This window comes from Lentinus tigrinus (assembly GCF_003813185.1).
Source record: "Lentinus tigrinus ALCF2SS1-7 unplaced genomic scaffold L226scaffold_1, whole genome shotgun sequence".
Taxonomy (NCBI): Eukaryota; Fungi; Basidiomycota; class Agaricomycetes; order Polyporales; family Polyporaceae; genus Lentinus; species Lentinus tigrinus.
The window spans coordinates 1865254-1886418 of NW_027137910.1; the positions used below are offsets into that span (position 1 = coordinate 1865254).

Here is a 21165-nt window from a genome sequence, read left to right on the forward strand (position 1 = left end):
CATATCTTACGCAGGTACCCGAGACCAGCATGACTCGAGGAAACTTACTTATAAGCCAACATCTTGCGCAGCCTCTCTCACCACCACGAACTCTCCTTAGATCACATCTCGTAGGTGGAACCCCCTGTCGAACATGTCGTCAGATGCAGGACAGACCCAAATCGTCGTGCTCGGTGCCGGCGTCATCGGCCTGACAGTCGCACACGTGCTCTCCGAGAACCCAAAGTACAAGATCAAGGTCGTGGCGAGGGACTTGCCAGAAGACCTGGATTCGCAGGGATTTGCTTCACCATGGGCGGTGCGTCCTGCGTTCACAAAGTTGACAGCTTCGATCTTGCTCTGTTCCGGCCGGGAGATGCACATATATCCGCGCTATTACGAATTGAGGTGTACTGCTTCTCCCGCTGGAACAGTGCTTGGCCGGCCGCCATACGCACGGCACCAATACTGAGCCGAACATGTAGGGCGCGAACTGGTCCCCTATGGGAGAATACAACGAACGGACGTACCGATGGGAGAAGACGACATTGTGAGTACAACAAGTTGCTCGTAGGAATGAACACTGACACGCAGACATACGAATGAAGTGATAAGTTCTGGGATATGATTCCCAGTGGACGTGCCATTGTAAGTATTCTGCAATGGACCTCAGTCTCGGCATGAATATGACAACCTGTACTGAACCCTATCGCTATCTGACAGGCTTCTCCATCGAGAGTCTTCTACGATGAAGGGAAGGACGTGAGCGCCATGTGGTTCAAGGACCTTGTCCGGGAGGTGAGCTATTGTCTTTCACATTACTATGTTCGGAAGTATCAATGAAGCTGACCTCGCCTGCAGTTCAGGGTGCTGGGTGCGCACGAGCTCCCTGTGGGTCTCAAGTGCGGCGTTGGCTTCCAGACCGTCTCCGTCTGTCCCTCCTTCTACCTCCCATGGATCACGAAGGAACTCGCCTCTCGCGGTGTAGAGATCGTCCGCAAAAGGGTCGCCTCCTACGGAGAGGCGGCTGCCCTCGCAGGCGCGAACGGCGTGCTCATCAACGCCACGGGCCTCGGTGCGTCCTCCGGACTTGTCCCCGTCCGCCTGTATGACGCGATGTTGACTGGCCCAATGCCGCAGGTGCGAGGTCCCTCATCGGACTCGAAGACAAGGCCGTATATCCTATCCGCGGCCAGACGATCGTCATCGACAATCCGAAGGTGAACGAGTTCATGTGCACGGAGCTGGGCCCCGACCACCACGCCGAGGCGACGTACATCATCCCCCGCCCTTGGCCGAACGCAAGCGGATTCACGACCATCCTCGGGGGCAAGTTCGAGACGGACAACTGGGACACGTCCTTCAGCGCGGAGGACGCCCGCGGCATCCTCAAGCGCTGCACGGCCCTTGCTCCTGCCATCGCGGACAAGGAGACGCGCATTCTGAAACACAACGTTGGCCTGCGTCCGGCGCGCAGGGGCGGCGCCAGGGTTGAGGCGGAATGGGTAGATGTTCCCTGCAAGACGGAATGGCTGACCGACGAGGAGGCTACCCCTGAGACAAAGGGCACTGTCCTGGTCGTGCATGCCTATGGGTTTGGGTAAGTGGTATAACCCTTCAGTACAGAATTGTACTCACCTTAGGCTACCAGTCCTGCTGGATACCAGCAATCGTGGGGAGCGGCAGAAGAAGTCCGCTCCTTGGTCGACTCCCACCTCAATCCCAACAAGGCGTGAAAGAAAATGAGATCAACCCAATGTATAAATATGAAGTTACACCATGCACATCACACATCGCTGTCGATTGCTCATATGCACTCAAGCGCGTGATCATTAATGCCATTACTGCCATAAGGGAAACATGCAAGTGATAACACGACGAAACGAGAGACGAGATGGAGGACTAATAAACATACGAATGCCTAGTAGTACATAGATGCGAGATAGCGCGGTCGGGATGCAGTCCACAAGCTCAAAGCATGTCAGGGAGAAACGAGAACGCTATCGCATGTTCGGCGGGTCGAACACCGGCTGTCGTGGGGGGAACGTGCGGGGCTGTGAAGGCCCGGTCCTGATCTTCCCGAGCCATCCCTTCTTCGCTGCAGCCTTTGCAGGCTCGTGGCGAGCGGAAGAGCGAGGGCTGTTCGTGACATCTGCGATGGTATGAGGAAGCGGGGCTGCCATGGTAGTAGTACCCGTTGTAGCCCGCCTAGGCGACGCCGATCCAGCACGAGTGGTGTGTCGTACCGGAGTGAACCCTGTCCGCATGGTCTGGAGAGCCTTCCGGAGGCGTGGAGTTGTGGGCTGAGCGGGAGTGGCACTATCAGCTTGCCCTAACGGCGCGCTGTCGGCGGTGAAGGTCTGGGGTGGTAAACTTCCGCAGTCGTCAAAGTCGTCGGGTGCTCGCCTTTTGACGCCGATGAGGGAGGAAGAGGAAGAGGAAGACTCCGAGAGGATAGTGGTTGGGACACGGTGACGTTCGGGTGTACGAGCTTTGAATACTGGAAGGGAGGGTAATCGAGACTGGGACTCCGGAGTCTTCGGACGAGAGATGGACGATGGGCCAGACATCATCCGCATGCGTGACGATTCAGGTGTTTTCGGTCGGAAAGCGGGCATGGGGGGAGGTTGAATGGGGGCAGCATCTTCTAAGGAGAAGGCTGGAGCGGTGACAACGCGTTGACGCGACATAGTACGAGAGGTAGACGCGCTCGTAATGATCGGCGCTGGGGCAAGAACGGAGGGAGAGAACACAGCTTGGGGCTTGGGGGGCGGCGCTGGTGCGGGAGGCGACGATGCGACGACAGGTGGTTGTTGTGCGGATTTGGCAGCGGCCTCAGTCGCTGCGGCGAGCTTGGCCTGCAAATTCTGAACTTTGCGAGTTAAGGAATCAATCTTGCTGTTTAGCTTCTTCTTCTCCTTTAGCATGCTGTGATGGAAGGTCAGTACCTCAGGTCTATACGAAGGACAGGAACACCTACTCAATGAACTTATCATCGTTCTCCTCGATCTCCAAGCACTTAGCACGCAGAAGCTCCTCATACTCCGCATTCTTCTCCTTGAGCTCGACGATCTCATCTTCGAGACTAGGCTGAGCACGAAGCGCATTGAGTTCTCGCCGCAGGGATGCTACCAACTGCTCATGTTGGATCGTTTGCATTGCAAGGTTAGCTTCTGTAGTCTGCGCCAGCTTGTCGAGGGTCGTGCACTTTGTACGCAGATCCGCAAGCTCAACTTCGAGGGAGGAAGCATGCCTTTTGCTGTATACTGTGTCAGAATTGCGCTAGGGAACAAAGCAATACAGACATACCCATCGGCAACTTGGCTCTCCAAGAAACGCTCCAGCGACTTTGCCCGCTGGATCTCGGCCTCCATGTTTGTTGTCTGATACTGAAGGTCGAGCTTCTCCTGCTCCATCTGACGCAAGGAGGCCTCGGCATGTTCAAGCTGAGCACGGAGCCCTGGAAGCTCGTTCTCCGCCTCCACGAGAGCAGCCTCAGCCTCGTCACGCATCGCTACCACCTCGTGGAGCTCAGCTGTAGCAGACTCGCGTGTACGAGCATGTGAAGCCTTCTCGTCGGCCAGCTCCGCGCGGCACTCGTCGGCCTCCCTGGTGAGCGCCGTAAGGCGATTCTTTAGCTCTTCGATCGCCCGCGTCAACTCATCAGCAACGTCACGCTGTTGAGCGTCGGCAGATGCCTTCGTCTCTCGGAGCTCCTGGTCAGCCTCTTCCAAGCGCTTCTGCAAGTTTTGAAGTTCCTGCGCATGCGACGCCCGGAGTTCTGCGAGCTGACCTTCAAGCGCGACCGCCTTCTGCTGGATCTCCTCGGCCTGGGTAGCGTGTCCTTGTGACTCGTGGAGGGCCTTCTCATGCATTGCCTCGAGCTCTTCCTTCCGGTGTGAGACGTCTCGGAGCTCCGTTGTGATGGCCTCGAGCTCTCTGCGCAGGTTCCGCATCTCCTCTGCATGGCTCGCCTTTAGCTGCGCGAGCTCTGCCTCTAGGCGACTGGCAGTATCGAGGGCCTCGCCGGCCTCCACAAGACGAGTCTCCAGTTGCTGCTTTATCCGTGCCAGCTCATCCTCAACAGCCTGCCGTGATGCATCGGCTTCGCCGCGGAGACGAGTCATTGCCTCGAGCTCGTCATTGACGCTCTTGAGCCGGTCTTCCAGCGCGGATGCCTCCTCAGCGTGTTGCTGCCTCACTTGAGCAAGCTCGTCGCGCAGACGCTCCTCCGACTCTGAGCGTGCGGCACTGCTTGCGAGCTGACTAGCGAGCTCATCCTCCGCGCGCCTGAGTTCCTCCTCGACACCCTTGAGCTTCTCGACAGCCTCGGAATGAAGTTTCTCCCAGTCCGCAAGAGATGATTGTGAATCCTGCAGACAAGTCTCCAGATCAGCCTTCTCCTGGGCGAACATGGTGGCCTCCAATGACTGGCGATCGACATAGCTAGCGCGTGCGGTTGCGAGCTGGTTCTGGAGAGAGCTGAGTTCCCGGTCCTTCTCCTCGAGTTGGCTGCGCGCAGAAGCAAGCTCGGACTCCACTGCTGCCTTGGCCTCCTCAACATCGAGCAGTTTGGCAGTTGCCTCATCCAGCTGTGCACGTGTAGAAGAAAGGTCGTGTTGACCTGCCTTAGCAAGCTGGTCGCGCTCCGCGGTGAGAGAGATGACTTGGGCAGAGAGGGCGGCCTTCTCGTCCTCGACTGAGCGGACACGCTCCTCCAACGAAGCGCGCTCGTTGTGAGTGACGGTGGTGGCATATCTTGACCGAATGACGGCATCCCGTCGTGCGGCGACAGCGGCGAACGTGACGTGGACCAAAGTCTCGATCTCCTTTTCGCGAGACTCTTCCACCGTCTCCATCGCCTCCTCTAGTTCGTCAAGCCTCCGCATCGCGTTGTCACGCTCCTCGCGGGTGGTCCGACAGTCCTCCAACATCGCCACCTTCTCGTTCTGGACGACCTCAAGCTCCTGTGTGAGCTCCGCGACCCGCTCCTCCTGCAGCTTCATGTTGGTCTCCAGTCGCCTGATATCGTGCTGATGCATCCCAATCTGCTCCGTCCGCCTCTGCACGCGAAGCTCCAGATCGTGAATGTGGGCTCTCAAGGCCTGCGCCTGAGCACCATGACCAAACTGCGCCGCGGCAGACAAGCCTGCGAGCTGCTCGGAATGGCTCGTCTCCGCCTCAGCAAGATCCTGCCGCGCCGCCTCCAGATCGGTCTCGAGATGCGTCTTCTCCAGAGCGAGTGCATCGCGAGCTGCTTCCGCATTGGTTAGCTCCTCCGTCAGCGTATGGAGTTGGGCTTCGGTTTCCGACAGGGCTGCTCCAGTCTGTGCGTGCGAATTGCGCTCTCGTGCGAGCTCCTCCTCCAGACATTGAATGGTCTCGCGAAGGCTGACGACTTGCGATTCGGTATCACCGAAAGCGCCAGAGGTCGAAGCGAGCTTCTGCTCCAGAGAAGCAAGGGTGTGTTGTCGCTCCTGCAGCGTACACTCCGCCTGTTGGAGATGCTCGCGTGTAGAGGAGATTTCGCGTAGAAGTGCTTCGACGCGCGCCGTTTCAATGTCGCGATGCGCTCCAGCGTGCTGCGCGACGATAGCTAACGCGAGGGCCGCCCGGGTAGAACGTTGCGTATTCTCGTGGAAAGCCTGAATATAGCCCTGGAGGATTGTGACGGTCCCAGTCTCTGTGACGGCCGGGGTAACGGGGACAGAGACGGCAGTAGCAGCGGCGAGCCTTCTCTCAAGAGACTCTATAGTAAACCGGTCTTCGGCAGTGACGAAGTCGAGTCGACGTTTGTAGTCGTCCCGTTCGCCTCGTAGGCGGTGAATAGTGTTCAGCAGCTTCTCGATCATGGCAGCGGTGTTGTCATCAGTCGTCTGCGGATTAGGACACGTCTGGGCCAACTGATACTCCAAGGCACTGCGTCACCAAGTCATCGTCTACTCGAGCAGATTGACAATGCATATTGGCATACCTTATTTTGGCCTCAGCTTCCTGTAGATGCTGTGACATGTACTCCTGTTCCTGTTCAAGGCGCCGACGGTCGCAAAAGGCTGCCTCCCTCTCTTTGGCAAACACGGACAACCGCTCCTCCGTCGTCGCAGCCTGTGATTTCGCGTCCTCAAGCAGTTGGGTTGTGCGATCCAACTCATCCTGTAGCATAGCGAGGTCGCGTTTGCGACTACCCGCTGACCGTGCAAGCTCGTTCTCCAACGCCGCGACCCTCTTCTCCTCCTCTTCGAGTCGTTCCAGCAGGTTGCTCTCCCGGTCGACAGCGTCCTCTCCTCCCCGAGCATCCCTCAGCACACGCAGATCCTCCGTCCGGTCATCAAGCGCCGCTTGTGTGTCGGCCAGTTGCTTCTGCAAATGACGTTCGCTGGCGATCTTCTCGTTCTGCACCTGCAAGAGCTTGCTGCGAGTGCTGCTCAACTGCTCGACCGTCCGTTGGAGCTCCGATGCTTGTCGCGAGGAAGCCGCTCGTAGCTCGACTAGTTCTTTCTCCAGAATGGGTACCCGACTGAAGACTTCAGACGGTTGTCGACAATATCGTGCGCTTGAAGAACTCTGGCTCTGGCGGAGAGCTGCCTCTTCTGCTTGGGCCTTGTTCTGGAGCTCCCTCTCAAGCGCACGGATGCGCGTGTGGAGATTGGCGTTGTCCTGCTCCAGTTTCGAATGGCCTGCTGTGGTCGAGTCGGCACGAGCGGAGAGGGTGTCAAGGGTAGACTGGAGTTCTAGGGTCTCCTGTTCGGATTCCTTCAATCTCCGTTCGGCGGTGGTTAGGGCGACTTCTGCGTTGGCGCGAGTGAGTCGCTCGTTGGAGAGGTCTTCGTTACGTTGCTTGAGGGCGGCCTCAAGTTGCAGAACACGGTCGGCGTCTTGTCGAAGCTGTGCCAGACCCTCGTCACGCAGGCCTTCCAACTGGACTCGTCGGGCTCACCTTAGCCAGTGCCTCATTGAGCGACGCCTTGACCTCCTTCAATTCCCCCTCCCTCTTCATCAATTCGCTTTGAAGGGTACCTTGCTGTGCATCTGTCCCAAGTCAAGACAAGGCACGTAGATGATATCAACACGGCTTACCTTTGGTGCGGATCTGGTCCTTGAGAGTGCGGACTTCATCAGAGTCATGGTTGTCGCCGACGCCCCAGGTCGGCATCGCGGGCGGTGGGTAGATTATATGCGGTTTGTTATGTGTAATAACACGCTAGATAGCTTGCGGTCGGTAATGGGTCGTATCGCGTGTGACTGAGGTCGCCGGGATGGAAGCAAGCAGGGGTGCCACCACAACCGCCCATCCGATTCCAAACTCAACAAACGCGACAAGCACGTGATCGTGTGTGACCCCATAGGCGCTTTCTAGATTTGGTTTCTCCGAGTTGATTCTCCGACTTCGACTCTCTGGCTCTGCCTCGTCCTTCGTCTCGGTTGCAGTCTATATTTGCTCTGTCTGCTATCGTCTCCCCTGCCAATTTTCCGACTCCCCGGTACCAACAAAGCGGTCTGCTTGGCTTGGTTGCGGCGGCTCGTGATCATAGATCCGGGAGACGGAGACAGTAATCCCAACACATACATCGGACGGTGTTCGGCCGGGGGTTGCGCGAAAGACAAGGCGAATAGACTTTGCATTTTATCATACTGGGCACACAACGGACAACTTTCCTCCATGTCTCCCCGCAGCTCCAACAACTCAGGCGGATTGGCACTTCGTACCCTATCACGAACTCGGATATCAGGGATTGTCCCCGGATCTACTGTCTCCACTCGAGTACGATTCTCATTATTTATAGCTACACGAAAGATCTCTACCCCAAGTATATGCTTATCTGTGCCCCGGATCGCAGAACATCGCAGCATGGCGTGCCCGACGCATCTGCTGGCATCACCGGCAGAAGCTTTCGCATGTGCTGTTATTGGCCAATGGTGTCCCATCCGCAGGCATTCCGAGTTCGAAGGGTTCAGCTCCACAAGCCTCGAGATTGCCTCAACGAGATGAGCCGGAGGACGATCATTCTATGCGGCCTTCTTCGTGGCGGTGGCTGTGAAGCTTAGTTCTACAACTACACCGTGATCCACAACGTAAGTATAGTGTGGGAGTATGAGGTGATGCTAACCATCGCATTGCAAGATGATTTCTGAAAAGATCGCCGATATATTGACGGACGACATGATCATTCAATTTCTCGAGTTGTGGCCGTATGTTCTCACTTCGCACATTCGCTCCTAGTACCGGGTCCACAAGGTGGGTAAGAGACGCATGACCTGCCGTTATCCTCACACCTCTTACGAGGGCATACAGTGAGGTTTGACCATCCAAGACTCAGAGTCTACCAGGGGTATGGCATCTATTGAACAAGGGATATCAATATTTACCTTTTCCCATCCCTTTGGGTCGATATGCCAGTCACTTGCAAGGGTCCTCATTGTTGAGCCAGACCATCTGAGCTAGCAAATTGACGCTTCTCTCTTCATACATGGCGGGATATTCCTCGCAGCCTTACGACAGGCTAAGCACACCAATCTCACAAAGGACGTTCGGGGAATATGGCACGGTGAATTAGTTGCGTGCGTCACATGAGGGTGTTGTACGTGTTGGAAGCTGTTGAGAGACAAGCAAACTCCGAAGTTCATGTGCATGTTTCCGTTCTCTGCGCACCGGACGTCAGTGTCTGATCTTTCCCCTGCCCGGTGACCGCGCCTAGAGCGGACGAGACCTCCTGACCCTCTTTTCCCCCGCCTCATAGGTACCCTGGCATCTACATCCGGATTTCAACCGACACTTTTGTTGAGTGTTGGTCTGTTCCCGGCCGACACAACACCAAATCCCGAAAGTCAGAGCAAGACTTCCAGCGCGGAAATTCGCCAATACTGCCGCGCGGGGGCGATAAAATTGGCCGAGACCGGGCGAGTCTCCCTTGTGCTCCAACTTTTCCACTTAGCCCATCAAAGTACTGCTCCGGGGCTTCTCGGGAAGGATCATGTTCCCTCGCGGGACGCCTTGGACGTTATGTCTCGGCATCTCCTCGCATCGCCGAGGATATTCTAATTGTTAGCGAATGCATTTGAATCCATCAGGAAGATCGTCTAATAATTTACAGCAACGGCTGGTGAGTGATCATGTTGCTCACATGGACCCCTCTTGACTTCGATCCTATGCTTCAGCACTTCCTCACGGCTGTCAGAATCTTCTCTACTCTATGGAATCCCGCTGCATATCTGATGCGGGACTTCTCTCAGCCCTCCAAGTTCGGCCTCTCTTCGGCTACCCTCAGCATGACCTATTGGACGCAGATACAGGCGCATAATCCTCACTGACTGACAATCCGCTACCCCGCGTGCGGGGCCCCTCATCGGATACTCGTCGGGCCCTGACCACATCAGAGGTCAAGCCGGGCCTCCTCCAGAGACATTTGCATCGTCGCAGACCGTGCAAGTCTGCATTGTGAACGGGTAAATTGCTCAAGGACCCTTCCTCGACGCCCGCATATTCTCCGGCTCATTCGCGTATAAAACTTGCCTCGGGCTCCACAGCTTCGACATCGAGTTCCAGCTTCGTCTTCGACTGCTAACAGACACTCGATTTCGGTACCGACATGTTCCCCTCTGTCGCGCTCCTCACACTCTCCTGCTTCGCTGTCGCTTACGGCCAGCAGGTCGGCACGCTCACCGCTGAGAGCCACCCCAAGATCACGGTTCAGAAGTGCTCCGCCAGCAAGAGCTGCAGTACCGAGCAGCACTCGGTCGTGCTCGACTCCAACTGGCGCTGGCTCCACTCCACCAGCGGCAGCAACAACTGCTACACCGGTAACACCTGGGACACCTCCCTGTGCCCTGACCCCACCACTTGCGCCAAGAACTGCGCTCTCGATGGTGCTGACTACTCTGGTGAGACCGACTCCCTGACCCGCCGCCCGTCCGAATATACTGACATCTCTCGCACAGGCACTTACGGTATCACCACGAGTGGTAACGCCCTCACGCTCAAGTTCGTGACGCACGGCCCGTACTCGACGAACATCGGCTCTCGTGTCTACCTCATGGATACGAGCGACTCGAAGTACCAGATCTTCAACCTCAAGAACCAAGAGTTCACGTTCGACGTCGACATGTCGCAGCTCCCGTGTGGTCTCAACGGCGCACTCTACTTCGTCGAGATGGATGCCGACGGTGGCACGTCCCGCTTCTCGGGCAACAAGGCTGGTGCCAAGTACGGCACTGGCTACTGCGACACCCAATGTCCTCATGACATCAAGTTCATAAACGGCGAGGTGAGTTGTGCCGTCACTTCAGTCTGGGTCCTCGCATGTTGAGTGTCCTCCTCCTAGGCCAACATCCTTGGCTGGACGCCGTCCCCCAATGACACCAACGCAGGCTCGGGCCAATATGGTACCTGCTGTAACGAGATGGACATCTGGGAGGCGAACTCTCAGGGCGCTGCTGTGACGCCCCACGTCTGCTCCGTCCAGGGACAGACCCGCTGCTCGGGCAACGACTGCGGTGATGGCGACAACCGCTACGGCGGTATCTGCGACAAGGATGGCTGCGACTTCAACTCGTGGCGTATGGGCGACCAGACCTTCCTCGGCACCGGCAAGACCGTCGATACCTCGAAGAAGTTCACGGTCGTCACCCAGTTCCTGACCAGCAACAACTCGACCTCCGGTACCCTCTCCGAAATCCGCCGTCTCTACGTCCAGAACGGAAAGGTCATCGCCAACTCGAAGACGAACATCTCCGGCATGTCCAACTACGATTCAATCACCGACGCGTTCTGCAATGCCCAGAAGACCGCGTTTGGCGACAACAACTCCTTCGAGCGTCTTGGTGGACTCAATGTCATGGGTCAGTCCTTCGACAAGGGCATGGTCCTCGTCATGTCCATCTGGGACGACCACGCAGCCAGGATGCTCTGGCTCGACTCCGACTATCCCCTCGACAAGGACGCGTCGCAACCCGGTGTCTCTCGTGGCCCGTGCCCGACGAGCTCCGGCAACCCCCCGGACGTCGAGTCCCAGAGCCCCGGTGCGACCGTCATCTACTCCAACATCAAGTACGGCCCCATCGGCTCCACTTACTAAGCTGACAGTACGTGCCTTCCAACCTGTTCTGATATTTCGCATCACTCACTCGTTGTCCAGGCCAACGCAACACAGACGCAGTAAGCGGGGTTTCGTAGTACCAACGGCGTTTTCCTGGGTCTTATTCGTCTCCATCATCCTCTTTCTTCTTTGAAAAGGTCTTCTTCTCCGTTTCTGTCTCGAAAGGTCATGATGCACAATGTACCCTAGTTGTGCGTACAACGTTCAATACAAGGTTCTGTCGATACTACATAAACGGTGATGGGGCATACGATCAATCAATCTACCATGGTATACTGTTATAAGGTGTCTGCAGCAGGGATACTCGATAGCCCACTAGGTATCTGCAGACCACTCGATATCCTTCAATTGCATCAGTGCTGGAAGGTCCGACCAAATCTTCCGGAGGAGATTGTACTGACGACGAAGCAGCATACCCAAGCATTCGCCGCATATGAAGCCATCTGCTTTCATCGACTTCGCCAAGGTCGAGAAGTAGTTGGAGAGGAGCTTCGTTCCCTGGCAGATATCGGGGCCGGATTGTGGTCCGAGTCTGAGTTTCTGAATGCTCTCAGCGCACAGCGCAGGTTGGTTGCATCGTACATCCGGGTCGACGTCCAGGAAAGTAAGCGACATCCACGCAAAGGCGGTGGTGAAGAACTCGCGGACGGACAGGCACCGCTCAAGGTCCTCGGAGCTGAGCTTCTCGAGCGTCCCATCCGCCCGCATGACGCCTTGTAAAAGGTCTTGGAAGGGAAGCTGACAGCACGCGTACAGGGCTGTGGGGATCATGTCGGTTCGGTCGATGAGGCGGAAGAGATGGAAGGCCTCGATGGCATCTGTCGGCTCGAGTGACACGAGAGAATTACTCGCGCCGCACGTAATCCGCCACTGGTCGAAGTCGGCTGAGAACACTGAGGCTAAGCGGCCGCATGCCCCCGCCAGCAGTTCATCGAGCTGGTATTTGTGTGCAAGCCGGGCCAGGGCGGCTAGGACAGCGAACGGAATCGGCTCTCCATGCTTCAGATAACTGGTACCGATACATGTCAGTACCTGTGAGAACGCACTCCGCGGCACGAGGCTTACCTGGAGCCGTCATATAGGGCGTGGAGGAGATGCTTGAAATCGTGCGCTGAGTCCGAAACAGGAATGACAGGCAGTCCATCCAATTGTTCTGTAAGATCCGGAGAAGAGGGAGGAGGAATAGCGAACAGGTTGCTGAAGATCTCGGAATGGCGGGAGAGTATGCTTCTGTGTACGCGGAAGGCTCTGCTCTGCGCGACGAGAACCACGTTTCCGTCCTGAAACCAAAGCTCGCGGTCCTCTACTCCGCAATTGCTCATGCCAGACATTTGGGACATGAGCGGTGAGTTGCTGGACGATGCGATGTGCTGCCTGAGTGTGGGTCGTCAGTCGAACCGCAATCGGGAGGGACCGGCCTTCCCTATAGCATATGTTGCCGATAAGTGAGATTACAACCCGCTCGAAGCAACAACTGTACGCACCTCTGTGGCAAGAACACGAAGAGTACGTACACTGCAGGTTAGCGACCGTTGTATGTGCTGGACATCGTTGCTGAGCTAGATATGAACGTGGGTCAGGGAAGGGAAGAACAGAAGCAGTGCAGTAAGTAGGCGGCGTCATATCGGGCGTCCCGGGCCAATGCCGTCATAGCACTTCTTTGTCTGCCAATAACTTCAAACAGCGGACCAGCCGCTTCGAGCAACGCACTGCATGGTGACATTGATACTCTGCATAATGATCATGAGGAGTGCACGATCGATTGAACCCTATCATTACGGGGGGACACGTCGAGTTATATTAGAGTACCTTCTCTACTAAACCCATGCCTTCGGCCTCTACCTGCGCACGAAGCGGATCGCATATCTCCTTCGTATGAGGGGCATAGATGCCAGGAGCTTTGAAGAAACCGTCAAGCACGAACTGGACAGCTATACCGCACGGTACACCGACATAACGCGCCATCGCCGAGTGGCCATTAGGCTCGCCATACGCCTCAAGTGTCGAGGTGATCGTGTTCTGAAAGGACATCAACATCAGGTCAAGATAAGAGGTGTATGCACATACAGTGTTCCCGTCGGCCCACTTGACTACGAATTTATGCTGCAAGATAACAAAGTCGCGCTCGCCTTTGTTGAACTTCATGAGAGGCTCCAGACGGGCGCATAGGGTGTCGAGCAGGTTACCGTAGCGAATCTGGGCCTTGTCACTGGAGAAGATCCCGATCCACTTCAACCCTGAGATGACACGAGTACTCCCCTCTTCGCTAGGAAACTGACAAAGCGCCTTGACCCGCGCGATGAGCGTTCTGCGCGTCGTATGGTAAGTCTTCTCTCCAAGAAGTGGCGCCATGTGCTTACTCTTCAGATGTTTCCGCAGCTCCAGTGTGTGCTCAGTGATCTCAGCCCATGTAAGTCCATCCTTCAACCATGGTTGCGGAGTGGGGTTGAGCATACCAATCGCGACGAGTGCGTTCACAAATTCCGGGAAGCCAGCGTAGCGCACCGACCCTCTCACCACTGTCTCTGCCTCGGGAATCTGGTAGATGTCTCGGAATGGAAGAGAACTCCGGTTCGGAAAAGCGACGAAGGAGAGTCCGTCAACGATCGGGTACGGCTTCGCTGAGTTCATAAGGTCCTTCCCAGGGATATGGACCTCCTTTCCTCCTGCGAGGTACGTCGCCGAGTTGAGATGCACCAGCAAATTGCCGCGCGGGAACCACGAAAACTTATACCCTAGTGGGTTTCCGGCGCACTCCGGGGCAGGGAGTCCACCACAGAAGGAGTAAAACTCCTTGACCTAAATTGCGCGGAGGCGCATAAGTTTTACAGGTACGCAGGGATAGAATCGCACGACGGACCTTTCCGCCCTTGGCCTGCACCTCGTCCACCACCTTCACAGCGTAGAGATGGTCAACACCGGGGTCCAGCCCAATCTCGTTCATAACGACGATCCCCGCCTTCTTGATCTCGTCCTCGAGCTCCCGGATAGCAGGACTAATGTAGCTCGTCGTGACGACATTCGTCTGCCCCTTGATCGCCGCCTTAATCACGTTGGGGTGGTAGGAATATGGGATCAAAGAGATGACCAAGTCGTGCTCGGCAATAGCCTTCTCCAGCGCAGCACGTTTCTCGGGGTCCTCTGAGCCCGCATCTAGCACAGTTGCAGTGGTGTTACGGAGGCCGTTGGCGAGAGCCTCGGCGCTCTTCAACGTGCGGCATGCTGTACGCGAGACAGAATATGAGCCTTCCGTATTGAATGCGACGAGAGAGAGAGAGCGCGTACCGACAGTGAGTACGTTTTCAGGCCTCCGCGTTATGTACTCGGCACATGGACGCGCCACGGCTCCAGCTCCAAGGAGGAGGATGTGCTTGGTGTTAGAAGAACTCATGTCAGGAAAGCTTGGGGTATCGATTGGGTATTATGAGGACCAAATGAACATGCCCATCATACTTATAGATGGACCTACGTCTGGTGAGAACTTCGTGTCGAGTCAATCCTCAATTGTAAGAAGCTGACTCCATGCACTTAGTAACGCACCTCGAGTGAACGAGATAAGGTTGTGTGGGCTAGGCTACCCAGCGATAACATTGAGCATGCCTGGTAACGCGTACGACGGTTTGCATTGGTGTAGTGCAGGCTTCATTTGCATTGACGACGTCGCGACTCCGAGTCTCATATCTGGGGCTATTGGGTTTATTTTGATATATATATTTATTATTTTACATTAACAAGAACCCTTGGCACAGTGGTAGCGCGTGAGATTCCAGCTTGGGAAATCCTCAAGGTCGTCCGTTCAATCCGGGCAGGGTTCAGCTTTTAGTGGCTCAATCTTTTTTGTCCTCCCGACAAACACATGTGGCTTTCGTGGTAAGACTAAAGTTCTAATGAGTCTGACTGCACAAATTTGTGAACGCGAAAATTAACCGGAGATGCATTATCGGAAACTAGATGAATGTAATTCTACAGGCGTCCATCGCGTACACGCTTGTACAATCCAACTATGATGTCGTTAGCAGTAAGAGTAACGATCCTAACGGCGATGTTAGTATGACCGCCGCCAATAATTAACAGCCGCAAGGACTCACGTGTGAGGGACTATCCGGAGAAAATGTGCCGTTGAACCTGAAAACCAGTCAGTATCGCCTCGTCCATCAGAATACGACAATGGCACCAACCCTTGTACCAGCCGAGAGGTCCTTCAGCTTTCAGCGTCTTCCACAGACAATCGAGCGGGTTCTTGTACAGCGCCCCGACATGCCTTCCGTCAGGTGTACGTATTGTGGGTTGGTTATACATGCGTGTCAGTACGGTATCCGTAGGTTGCATCATCGCAAGCTGCAGGCAGGTGGAGATTGAGACAGGTACATAGCGCACACCGAAATGAACCATACCACACAGAGTCCGGACACGGTACTGCTTGCCAGGAATGCCCAGATACTGTCTCCGCGTACGATACCATGGCTGACCAGCTGGTTCTTCGTCCAATTGTACGATGGCAATTGTACCTGGGCATGTCACAGTCAGTACGAGAATGCACACATGCCCAGAACGCGCTTCGCACCGAAGAACCCATTGCCGTACGCAACGCGGCTGCATCAACGCCTCGTACAAGGCCGCGGAACTTCTCCGCTCGCCATATACTCTTCAGCGCGTCAAAAGAGCTCTTGTAGTAATGTTGGGCACCGACGGGAAGGACGGGTGAGTACGCCTGCATTCGCGCCTTGATCAGGAAGAAAGGGTTCCCGAAACTTGCTAGACACAGGGGTACACATATCAGCACTGTGGTTGTATTCGGTTGTACACCTGTTGTACACTCACCTCCGATGATCCCGCTTACGGCACCCGAGAACAGGGACGTGAGGGGAATTTGATCCGCTGGGTTCGCGCCAACGAGCGTGTTCACTCGGGTTCGTATAGGCTCGTAGAAGCCTCAACGGAAGAGCACGGTCGGAAACGAATGTAGTATAGGATGGTAGGCGCGTGACTTACCTAGACGCGAGCCATTCATGAGAATCTGACATGCGTGAGTTCACATTCCCGCTGCGAACACCGACCATACTCACTTGGTAAACATACTAGAAGGAATCAGAAGAGAACTGAGGCGTTAAAAGGGTGTTTACTCACAGCGGGACCCAACCCTCTCTGAATGCCACGGATGCCCTCATTCCGCCATGTCTTTGCGATGACGTCGAGCGAGTTCTTGTACACTTTTCCAGCACCCTTCGCAGCCAGCTCTCCTTGCAGCTGCATGCGCGTCTTCGCGACCTCGGCCGGGTTCGAGACTGTGACCTAGAGCATCTGGATGGCACCGGAAGAAATTACAAGTGAAGCGAAACATGACGTACGGCTACGCAGGCAGCCGTTCCACCGCATATGAAGCCTTCGGCGGTGGATAGAGGCCGACTTGGAGCAGCAGAGGTGCTCATGGTGGTGGTGGTGGTGGTGGTGGTGGTGGTGATGACCCGACAAGCGAGGCGAGCAGGGGAGCGAACGGGACGGACGCAGCTATCGTTCCGTCAGCTGCAATTAAATAATGGGCGCGGCGGGAGTCGGACGAGGCAATTACGAATGCGACAGTCCGAGGTGTACTTTGCGTTCACAGACAGCCCTCTACTGTTCAGTGAGACTCTAGATTCTTGGCTACCGTGCTGCTCGTACAGTATTTGTGAGATTGAGATGACAGTGTCAGATGTTCAAGGCACGCACGCGCCGGAGGGACAGGGCCGACTGTATATGGGCGCCCACTGCAGTAGCCCAGTATGTGCACCTTCGATTACTTCTGCCATCCCTCTGTTGCCGACCATATCCCGCCGGTGCTTGTCCAACCGCGACGAGCCCTAGCTTTTCTGCGCATCGCACGGGGGAGATGTCCAGCAGACATGTGATCATTCCTCTTCTCCTCGCTGGCCTTGGTATCCCATTCTTGAAACGCTTGTTCTCGTCTCCGGTCACACTCATCCTTCTCCTGCCTTTCTTCCTGCTGTTTCTCGGTATCGCTTTCCTGACCGCTAATATCGCGTTTGGTTACGTCCTTGACCTCATACGTCCTGCGCAGCGCAATGCTCTCTCAACAGCAGCCCGACCTTTCGCGTTCTCGACCCCTGCGGCGTGGCAAGCTGTCTTGACCCGCTCCCAATGGTCACACAAAGCTCCCCAGTCCTTACCCCCGCTCTACCCTGAGGCCCCAGTTGTATCGGCTGCAGTTAACGACATCCTCATCCTCATCGTTCGCGACTTTGTCCTGGTATGGTACAAGGACATCTCGTCTTCGCCTTCATTCCCCACTGCTGTCTCCTCCACTCTGCATGCCTCCATGGAACGGTTGCTCGCCAAAGCGCTCACCCTCGACCTGTCGGCGCTCATTGTCAAACGCGTCCTCCCAAAGGTTACTGCCCATATCGAACAGTTTCGCCAGTCCGAAGTTGCACTTCGGGGAGCCGGACTCGAGCGCAAGCTCACGCAATCGGAGGAGCTGGACTTGTTGTTGGCGAGTCGTTACGCGGCAAGGGGAGGCGGTAAGCTTCACCCCGCGGTCGAGAATCTATCGTCTACGTTCACAAAGCAGTCGGAGGAGAACCATCTTCGAGAACTGGTCGAGAAGGCCCTTCCGTCCATACTGCCGGAGAAGGAAGGTCAGAGTCGCGCCGTCAAGATAGTCGTTCGGGAAATAGTTGCATGCGCTGTCCTGTATCCTATCATGGAAATGCTATCCGACCCTGATTTCTGGAATCGCCAGATTGATCAAGTTGTGAGTAGTGACGATGTGTGAACTTTGCACTCTCTGACCTGTCTCAGGCAGGAGCTGCTATTCGCCAACAGTGCGTTCCATGAAGATATGGCTCTATGCTGGTTCTGAGCTTGTTTCGCAGACGACTCATCTCAGAAGTGCGGAATATCCTGGAGGCCCAGATCCCCCGTCCCCAGTCTCAAGTCACAGACCCTACTCATCCTACCACCGAGAAGATCACGATGCGTACGGACCCCAAGCAGTTTGAGTCCTTCCTGCGGAGTATCAGCAGATGCTCGTCTCTTCTTGACGCAAGAAGGTTGCGCAATGACATTATGGGCGAGATTAGGAGGACGCGGACACTCCTCGGTACGCATATATCCAAACTTCACGGTTTGACGAGTAAATGACCTCATCGAATGCCTCAGCCAACAACGCAAATTCTGACTGGATCAACGGCGAGAAGACTGAGGATGTCGTTGCGTTCCTCGATCGTCTGTATACGGCAAAGCGCAAGGTGGAGAAGCGCATCGTACTGCTCGGCGGCGAGGCAGATTCGGTAGGTGTTCGTGTAAGTATCAGCTCCTAGTGACTGATGACCGACAAATTTGATAGAGACAGACGATATACTCGGAAACGCAAACGGCATCTCCTCTGACGCTGAGAGACATCTTGACCAACCCGAGCTCACTCTCGTACTTCATGGAGTTCATGGACAGACGGCAACGTTCCCTCCTAGTACAATTCTGGCTCACCGTGGAAAGCTTCAAGAATCCCCTGGAGTCCGTTGACTCTGATGCATCGGACGACGAAGACGAACCTCTTCTCGATCCCGGACAATCAGCCACGCTCCAGGAGGACATCTCGTTGATTAACGAGCTGTACTTCTCCAGTCCCGTTCCGGACCCAGTGCTTAGCGCGGTATCACAGAAGCACATTACCACGATTCGTTCCTTTGGCCAGAGCGCGGAGACCTCAACGCCTGCGTCGGAGAGGCGGGTTCGTCGCAGCGTTATGCTCGCACAGAGGCAAGTGGAACGTCAGATGGAGCAAGACTTCGAGGAATTTCAGCGTTCAGAGCTCTGGTTCCGAGTGGTTGCTGACATAGAGGCCAACGGACGGACAGCGCCCGCCGACGACGCGCCTCTGGGCTCAGGTAACGCGTCTCCGACGTCTACCCGCCATGCTCTCGAGCACAGGGGCCGGACCAGCTCTGGCCCTGCGCCGAATCATGGGAAGCCCCCAATGACCCGCTCGGAGTCTACCCCCGCAGTAGGAGTGGCTCGACGAATCCCAACGCCGACTTCCCCGCCCCTCACCCAGCAGCCTGCTGCACCGCGACCTGCTGTGTCCAACTTGCAGGTCTTGATGTCGCCTGTTGCTGATGAAAGCGGTTCACATTCGACCTCGCGCGCGCCCCTCTTTGACGATCCCGAGGATGCTGAACAGCAAGAACAATCGCAACGGATGGACGCTATTCAAGCCGCGCTCACGGACATCATCGCTCTCGACAAGGAGCATGATCAAGCGCATCCTGGCAGCTCGTCGGACAGCCTCAGCGTGCAAGACTCGCTGATGACGGCCAGCACGCGCCTCACGCGCGACAAGCGACGGTTGATGTTCGAGGACGAGATTGAGGAGGAGGACGAGTCGCAGCACGAGGACCACGAGGACGCGGAGCACGAGAAGGAGCACGGCTCGTTCCAACTCGCGGGGCCGGGTGACCTGCAGCTGTCGCATGAGATCGAGCGGCTGTCGAACAAGGTCAACAAGCTGCAGACGCAGGACGCTATGCTTGACACCCTCATCAAGAAGGCAGAATTGACAGGCGACGCGCAGGAGTTGCGACTGCTCCGGAAGAGCAAGTCGTCGCTCACGCGCGAGCTGCGGGAGCTGAAGTTCCAGAAGACGCAGTATGAGCAGCAGGAGAGCGCGAACCGCCTCCTGTCGGATCGGACGAGAGTCGCAATTGTCAATTCGACAGTTGGAGAGGAGGATGGGAAGCAGGTCGTGCGGTATCTCGTGGAGGTGCAGCAACTGGCGCAAGACGGAAGCTATGCGTCAGGTTGGGTCGTAGCGAGGCGGTACAACGAGTTCTTTAACATGCACAACAAATTGCGGGACAAGTACCTTCTCGTACGGAATCTCGACTTCCCTGGGAAGCGGCTCGTCACGTCTCTGTCGACGAGCTTCGTTGACAACCGAAGGGTTGCCCTTGAGAAGTATCTGCAGGTAAAGTAGTCGCTCGTTTGTTTTCGCAGCCATTACTCAAATTCAACAGAGCTTGATTGCAATCCCTGCCGTCTGTGAGAGCGATGAGTTGCGCGCATTCCTGTCTCGCGACTCGCCGTTCATGGCTGCAGAGCCTTCTCCGGCTCCCTCCAAGGCCGCTGCCTCTGGTTCAGCTTTCCCGGGACACGGTTTGGTCAAGACCATGTATCAATCCGTTGCGGAGAGTATCGACGACATGTTCTTCGGCCCCTCGATGCTCGATGTCATCATCCAACGCCTCACGACCCAGGCAGCCGAGTTTGTTGGGATCACTGGCACGGCAATCCGCGACGAGGACCTCGTTGCGCAGGCATTGAAGGCATCCGGGAAGTCCAGCTATGAAGATGCCCTCATGCATCTCTCGGGAGACCTGAAGCCCTTAGAGGGGGAGACGAGTACTTCGACGTTCTCCTCCCCAATATGCGACTTGATACTAGCCGTGTTTGAGCTGGACAAGAAGAATAACTGGCTCAGGCGACAGGCTATTGTCATCATTCTACAGCAAGTATTGGGTGGGACAATCGAGCGGTAAGTAGATATCTATACTATACCGGACCGATGACTCATAAAATCAACAGCAAACTACGCGAGACGGTCAAGTCTTTCCTTGACGAGCCACATCTCATGATTTTCATCAACATCTTTCGAGATGGTTTGTGGCCCGGTGGTAATTTGAAGCCTTCCAGCGTCCCGCGCACGGTGGAGGAGAAGCTACATACACGGGACGAAGCGAATCGCAAGTTGTCTGCTTTGATGCCAGGTTCGTTCTCACGACTTCAACCCTCCCTTCTGGCCACAGCTGATATGCATGTGCACCCTGGCAGACTTGGCGGCAAACATGATAGGGCGTTCGAATGCACGCCGCGGGGCCCGTCGTATATTCGCTGTGCTCCAGAACCGCCGACTGAATCAGCACCTGATATATACCGTTGTGGATGAGGTGCGTGATACTCACCGCGGACGTGGTCTGTTCTAACCTAGTTGTATGTCCAGATATTCTCCGCGTTGTTCTCAGAGAGCACTTGACGATCATGACCGTTATGTTGTTGTACGACTTACTACCCATGTCTAATATGATACCAGACTGCTCAT

The 21165-nt window shown here is 55.8% G+C and overlaps 8 protein-coding genes and 1 non-coding gene across 9 annotated transcripts; 5 read left to right on the top strand and 4 right to left on the bottom strand.

Annotated features, from left to right (window-relative positions):
* The first annotated feature begins 40 nt into the window (after window positions 1-40).
* Window positions 41-1980, top strand: L226DRAFT_607423 (nucleotide-binding domain-containing protein). Its single transcript, XM_067685803.1, has 7 exons — window positions 41-298; window positions 465-529; window positions 588-627; window positions 703-777; window positions 841-1054; window positions 1120-1579; window positions 1631-1980. The coding sequence occupies exons 1-7, from the start codon at window positions 134-136 to the stop codon at window positions 1713-1715; spliced, it is 1104 nt and encodes a 367-aa protein (XP_067542838.1). The 5' UTR covers window positions 41-133; the 3' UTR covers window positions 1716-1980.
* Window positions 1631-7237, bottom strand: L226DRAFT_21307 (uncharacterized protein). The gene is made up of 6 exons (XM_067672929.1): window positions 7057-7237; window positions 6917-7008; window positions 5954-6864; window positions 3289-5898; window positions 2960-3238; window positions 1631-2907 (listed from the first exon to the last, which is right to left on the bottom strand). The coding sequence occupies exons 1-6, from the start codon at window positions 7130-7132 to the stop codon at window positions 1980-1982; spliced, it is 4896 nt and encodes a 1631-aa protein (XP_067542839.1). The 5' UTR covers window positions 7133-7237; the 3' UTR covers window positions 1631-1979.
* Window positions 7238-7389: 152 nt separating this feature from the next.
* L226DRAFT_528457 (uncharacterized protein) lies at window positions 7390-8408 on the top strand. Its single transcript, XM_067679364.1, has 4 exons — window positions 7390-7741; window positions 7818-8052; window positions 8102-8215; window positions 8273-8408. The coding sequence occupies exons 1-2, from the start codon at window positions 7640-7642 to the stop codon at window positions 8016-8018; spliced, it is 303 nt and encodes a 100-aa protein (XP_067542840.1). The 5' UTR covers window positions 7390-7639; the 3' UTR covers window positions 8019-8052; window positions 8102-8215; window positions 8273-8408.
* Window positions 8409-9566: 1158 nt separating this feature from the next.
* L226DRAFT_450390 (cellobiohydrolaseI) lies at window positions 9567-11051 on the top strand (the record flags this gene model as incomplete). Its single annotated transcript, XM_067674946.1, has 3 exons — window positions 9567-9858; window positions 9916-10241; window positions 10299-11051. The coding sequence occupies 3 exons, from the start codon at window positions 9567-9569 to the stop codon at window positions 11049-11051; spliced, it is 1371 nt and encodes a 456-aa protein (XP_067542841.1).
* Window positions 11052-11231: 180 nt separating this feature from the next.
* Window positions 11232-12646, bottom strand: L226DRAFT_607426 (uncharacterized protein). Its single transcript, XM_067685804.1, has 3 exons — window positions 12557-12646; window positions 12138-12495; window positions 11232-12081 (listed from the first exon to the last, which is right to left on the bottom strand). Exons 2-3 carry the CDS (start codon window positions 12410-12412, stop codon window positions 11388-11390), a joined length of 969 nt encoding a protein of 322 aa, XP_067542842.1. The 5' UTR covers window positions 12413-12495; window positions 12557-12646; the 3' UTR covers window positions 11232-11387.
* A 176-nt stretch (window positions 12647-12822) lies between these two features.
* L226DRAFT_549172 (Saccharopine dehydrogenase) lies at window positions 12823-14684 on the bottom strand. The gene is made up of 5 exons (XM_067682654.1): window positions 14613-14684; window positions 14358-14553; window positions 13933-14294; window positions 13140-13871; window positions 12823-13091 (listed from the first exon to the last, which is right to left on the bottom strand). Exons 2-5 carry the CDS (start codon window positions 14461-14463, stop codon window positions 12873-12875), a joined length of 1419 nt encoding a protein of 472 aa, XP_067542843.1. The 5' UTR covers window positions 14464-14553; window positions 14613-14684; the 3' UTR covers window positions 12823-12872.
* Window positions 14685-14806: 122 nt separating this feature from the next.
* Window positions 14807-14887, top strand: L226DRAFT_t6. The gene has a single exon. It is a non-coding gene; the product is annotated as a tRNA-Trp (tRNA).
* A 96-nt stretch (window positions 14888-14983) lies between these two features.
* L226DRAFT_556169 (mitochondrial carrier) lies at window positions 14984-16767 on the bottom strand. The gene is made up of 11 exons (XM_067683109.1): window positions 16631-16767; window positions 16421-16585; window positions 16200-16364; window positions 16139-16150; window positions 16065-16089; window positions 15894-16004; window positions 15637-15827; window positions 15467-15580; window positions 15251-15410; window positions 15161-15197; window positions 14984-15105 (listed from the first exon to the last, which is right to left on the bottom strand). Exons 2-11 carry the CDS (start codon window positions 16499-16501, stop codon window positions 15036-15038), a joined length of 966 nt encoding a protein of 321 aa, XP_067542844.1. The 5' UTR covers window positions 16502-16585; window positions 16631-16767; the 3' UTR covers window positions 14984-15035.
* A 174-nt stretch (window positions 16768-16941) lies between these two features.
* L226DRAFT_541661 (PhoX domain-containing protein) lies at window positions 16942-21099 on the top strand (the record flags this gene model as incomplete). Its single annotated transcript, XM_067682078.1, has 9 exons — window positions 16942-17823; window positions 17871-17893; window positions 17945-18171; window positions 18231-18361; window positions 18418-20034; window positions 20084-20601; window positions 20652-20833; window positions 20898-21013; window positions 21067-21099. The coding sequence occupies 9 exons, from the start codon at window positions 16942-16944 to the stop codon at window positions 21097-21099; spliced, it is 3729 nt and encodes a 1242-aa protein (XP_067542845.1).
* Window positions 21100-21165: the final 66 nt, after the last annotated feature.

Coding starts and splice junctions, on each gene's coding strand:
- L226DRAFT_607423 (XM_067685803.1), top strand. CDS start 134: ATGTCGTCAGATGCAGGACAGACCCAAATCGTCGTGCTCGGTGCCGGC. Junction 778..840: donor TCAAGGACCTTGTCCGGGAG/GTGAGCTATTGT, acceptor CCTCGCCTGCAG/TTCAGGGTGCTGGGTGCGCA. Junction 1,055..1,119: donor CATCAACGCCACGGGCCTCG/GTGCGTCCTCCG, acceptor CCAATGCCGCAG/GTGCGAGGTCCCTCATCGGA.
- L226DRAFT_21307 (XM_067672929.1), bottom strand. CDS start 7,132: ATGCCGACCTGGGGCGTCGGCGACAACCATGACTCTGATGAAGTCCGC. Junction 7,009..7,056: donor GGACCAGATCCGCACCAAAG/GTAAGCCGTGTT, acceptor GACTTGGGACAG/ATGCACAGCAAGGTACCCTT. Junction 6,865..6,916: donor TCAATGAGGCACTGGCTAAG/GTGAGCCCGACG, acceptor GGTCTGGCACAG/CTTCGACAAGACGCCGACCG.
- L226DRAFT_528457 (XM_067679364.1), top strand. CDS start 7,640: ATGTCTCCCCGCAGCTCCAACAACTCAGGCGGATTGGCACTTCGTACC. Junction 7,742..7,817: donor GATCTACTGTCTCCACTCGA/GTACGATTCTCA, acceptor CCCGGATCGCAG/AACATCGCAGCATGGCGTGC.
- L226DRAFT_607426 (XM_067685804.1), bottom strand. CDS start 12,412: ATGTCCCAAATGTCTGGCATGAGCAATTGCGGAGTAGAGGACCGCGAG. Junction 12,082..12,137: donor GCCCTATATGACGGCTCCAG/GTAAGCCTCGTG, acceptor TATCGGTACCAG/TTATCTGAAGCATGGAGAGC.
- L226DRAFT_549172 (XM_067682654.1), bottom strand. CDS start 14,463: ATGAGTTCTTCTAACACCAAGCACATCCTCCTCCTTGGAGCTGGAGCC. Junction 13,872..13,932: donor TGCAGGCCAAGGGCGGAAAG/GTCCGTCGTGCG, acceptor CGCGCAATTTAG/GTCAAGGAGTTTTACTCCTT. Junction 13,092..13,139: donor AGTGGGCCGACGGGAACACT/GTATGTGCATAC, acceptor ATGTCCTTTCAG/AACACGATCACCTCGACACT.
- L226DRAFT_556169 (XM_067683109.1), bottom strand. CDS start 16,501: ATGAGCACCTCTGCTGCTCCAAGTCGGCCTCTATCCACCGCCGAAGGC. Junction 16,365..16,420: donor GAACGGCTGCCTGCGTAGCC/GTACGTCATGTT, acceptor CAGATGCTCTAG/GTCACAGTCTCGAACCCGGC. Junction 15,411..15,466: donor CCGTGTCCGGACTCTGTGTG/GTATGGTTCATT, acceptor ACCTGCCTGCAG/CTTGCGATGATGCAACCTAC.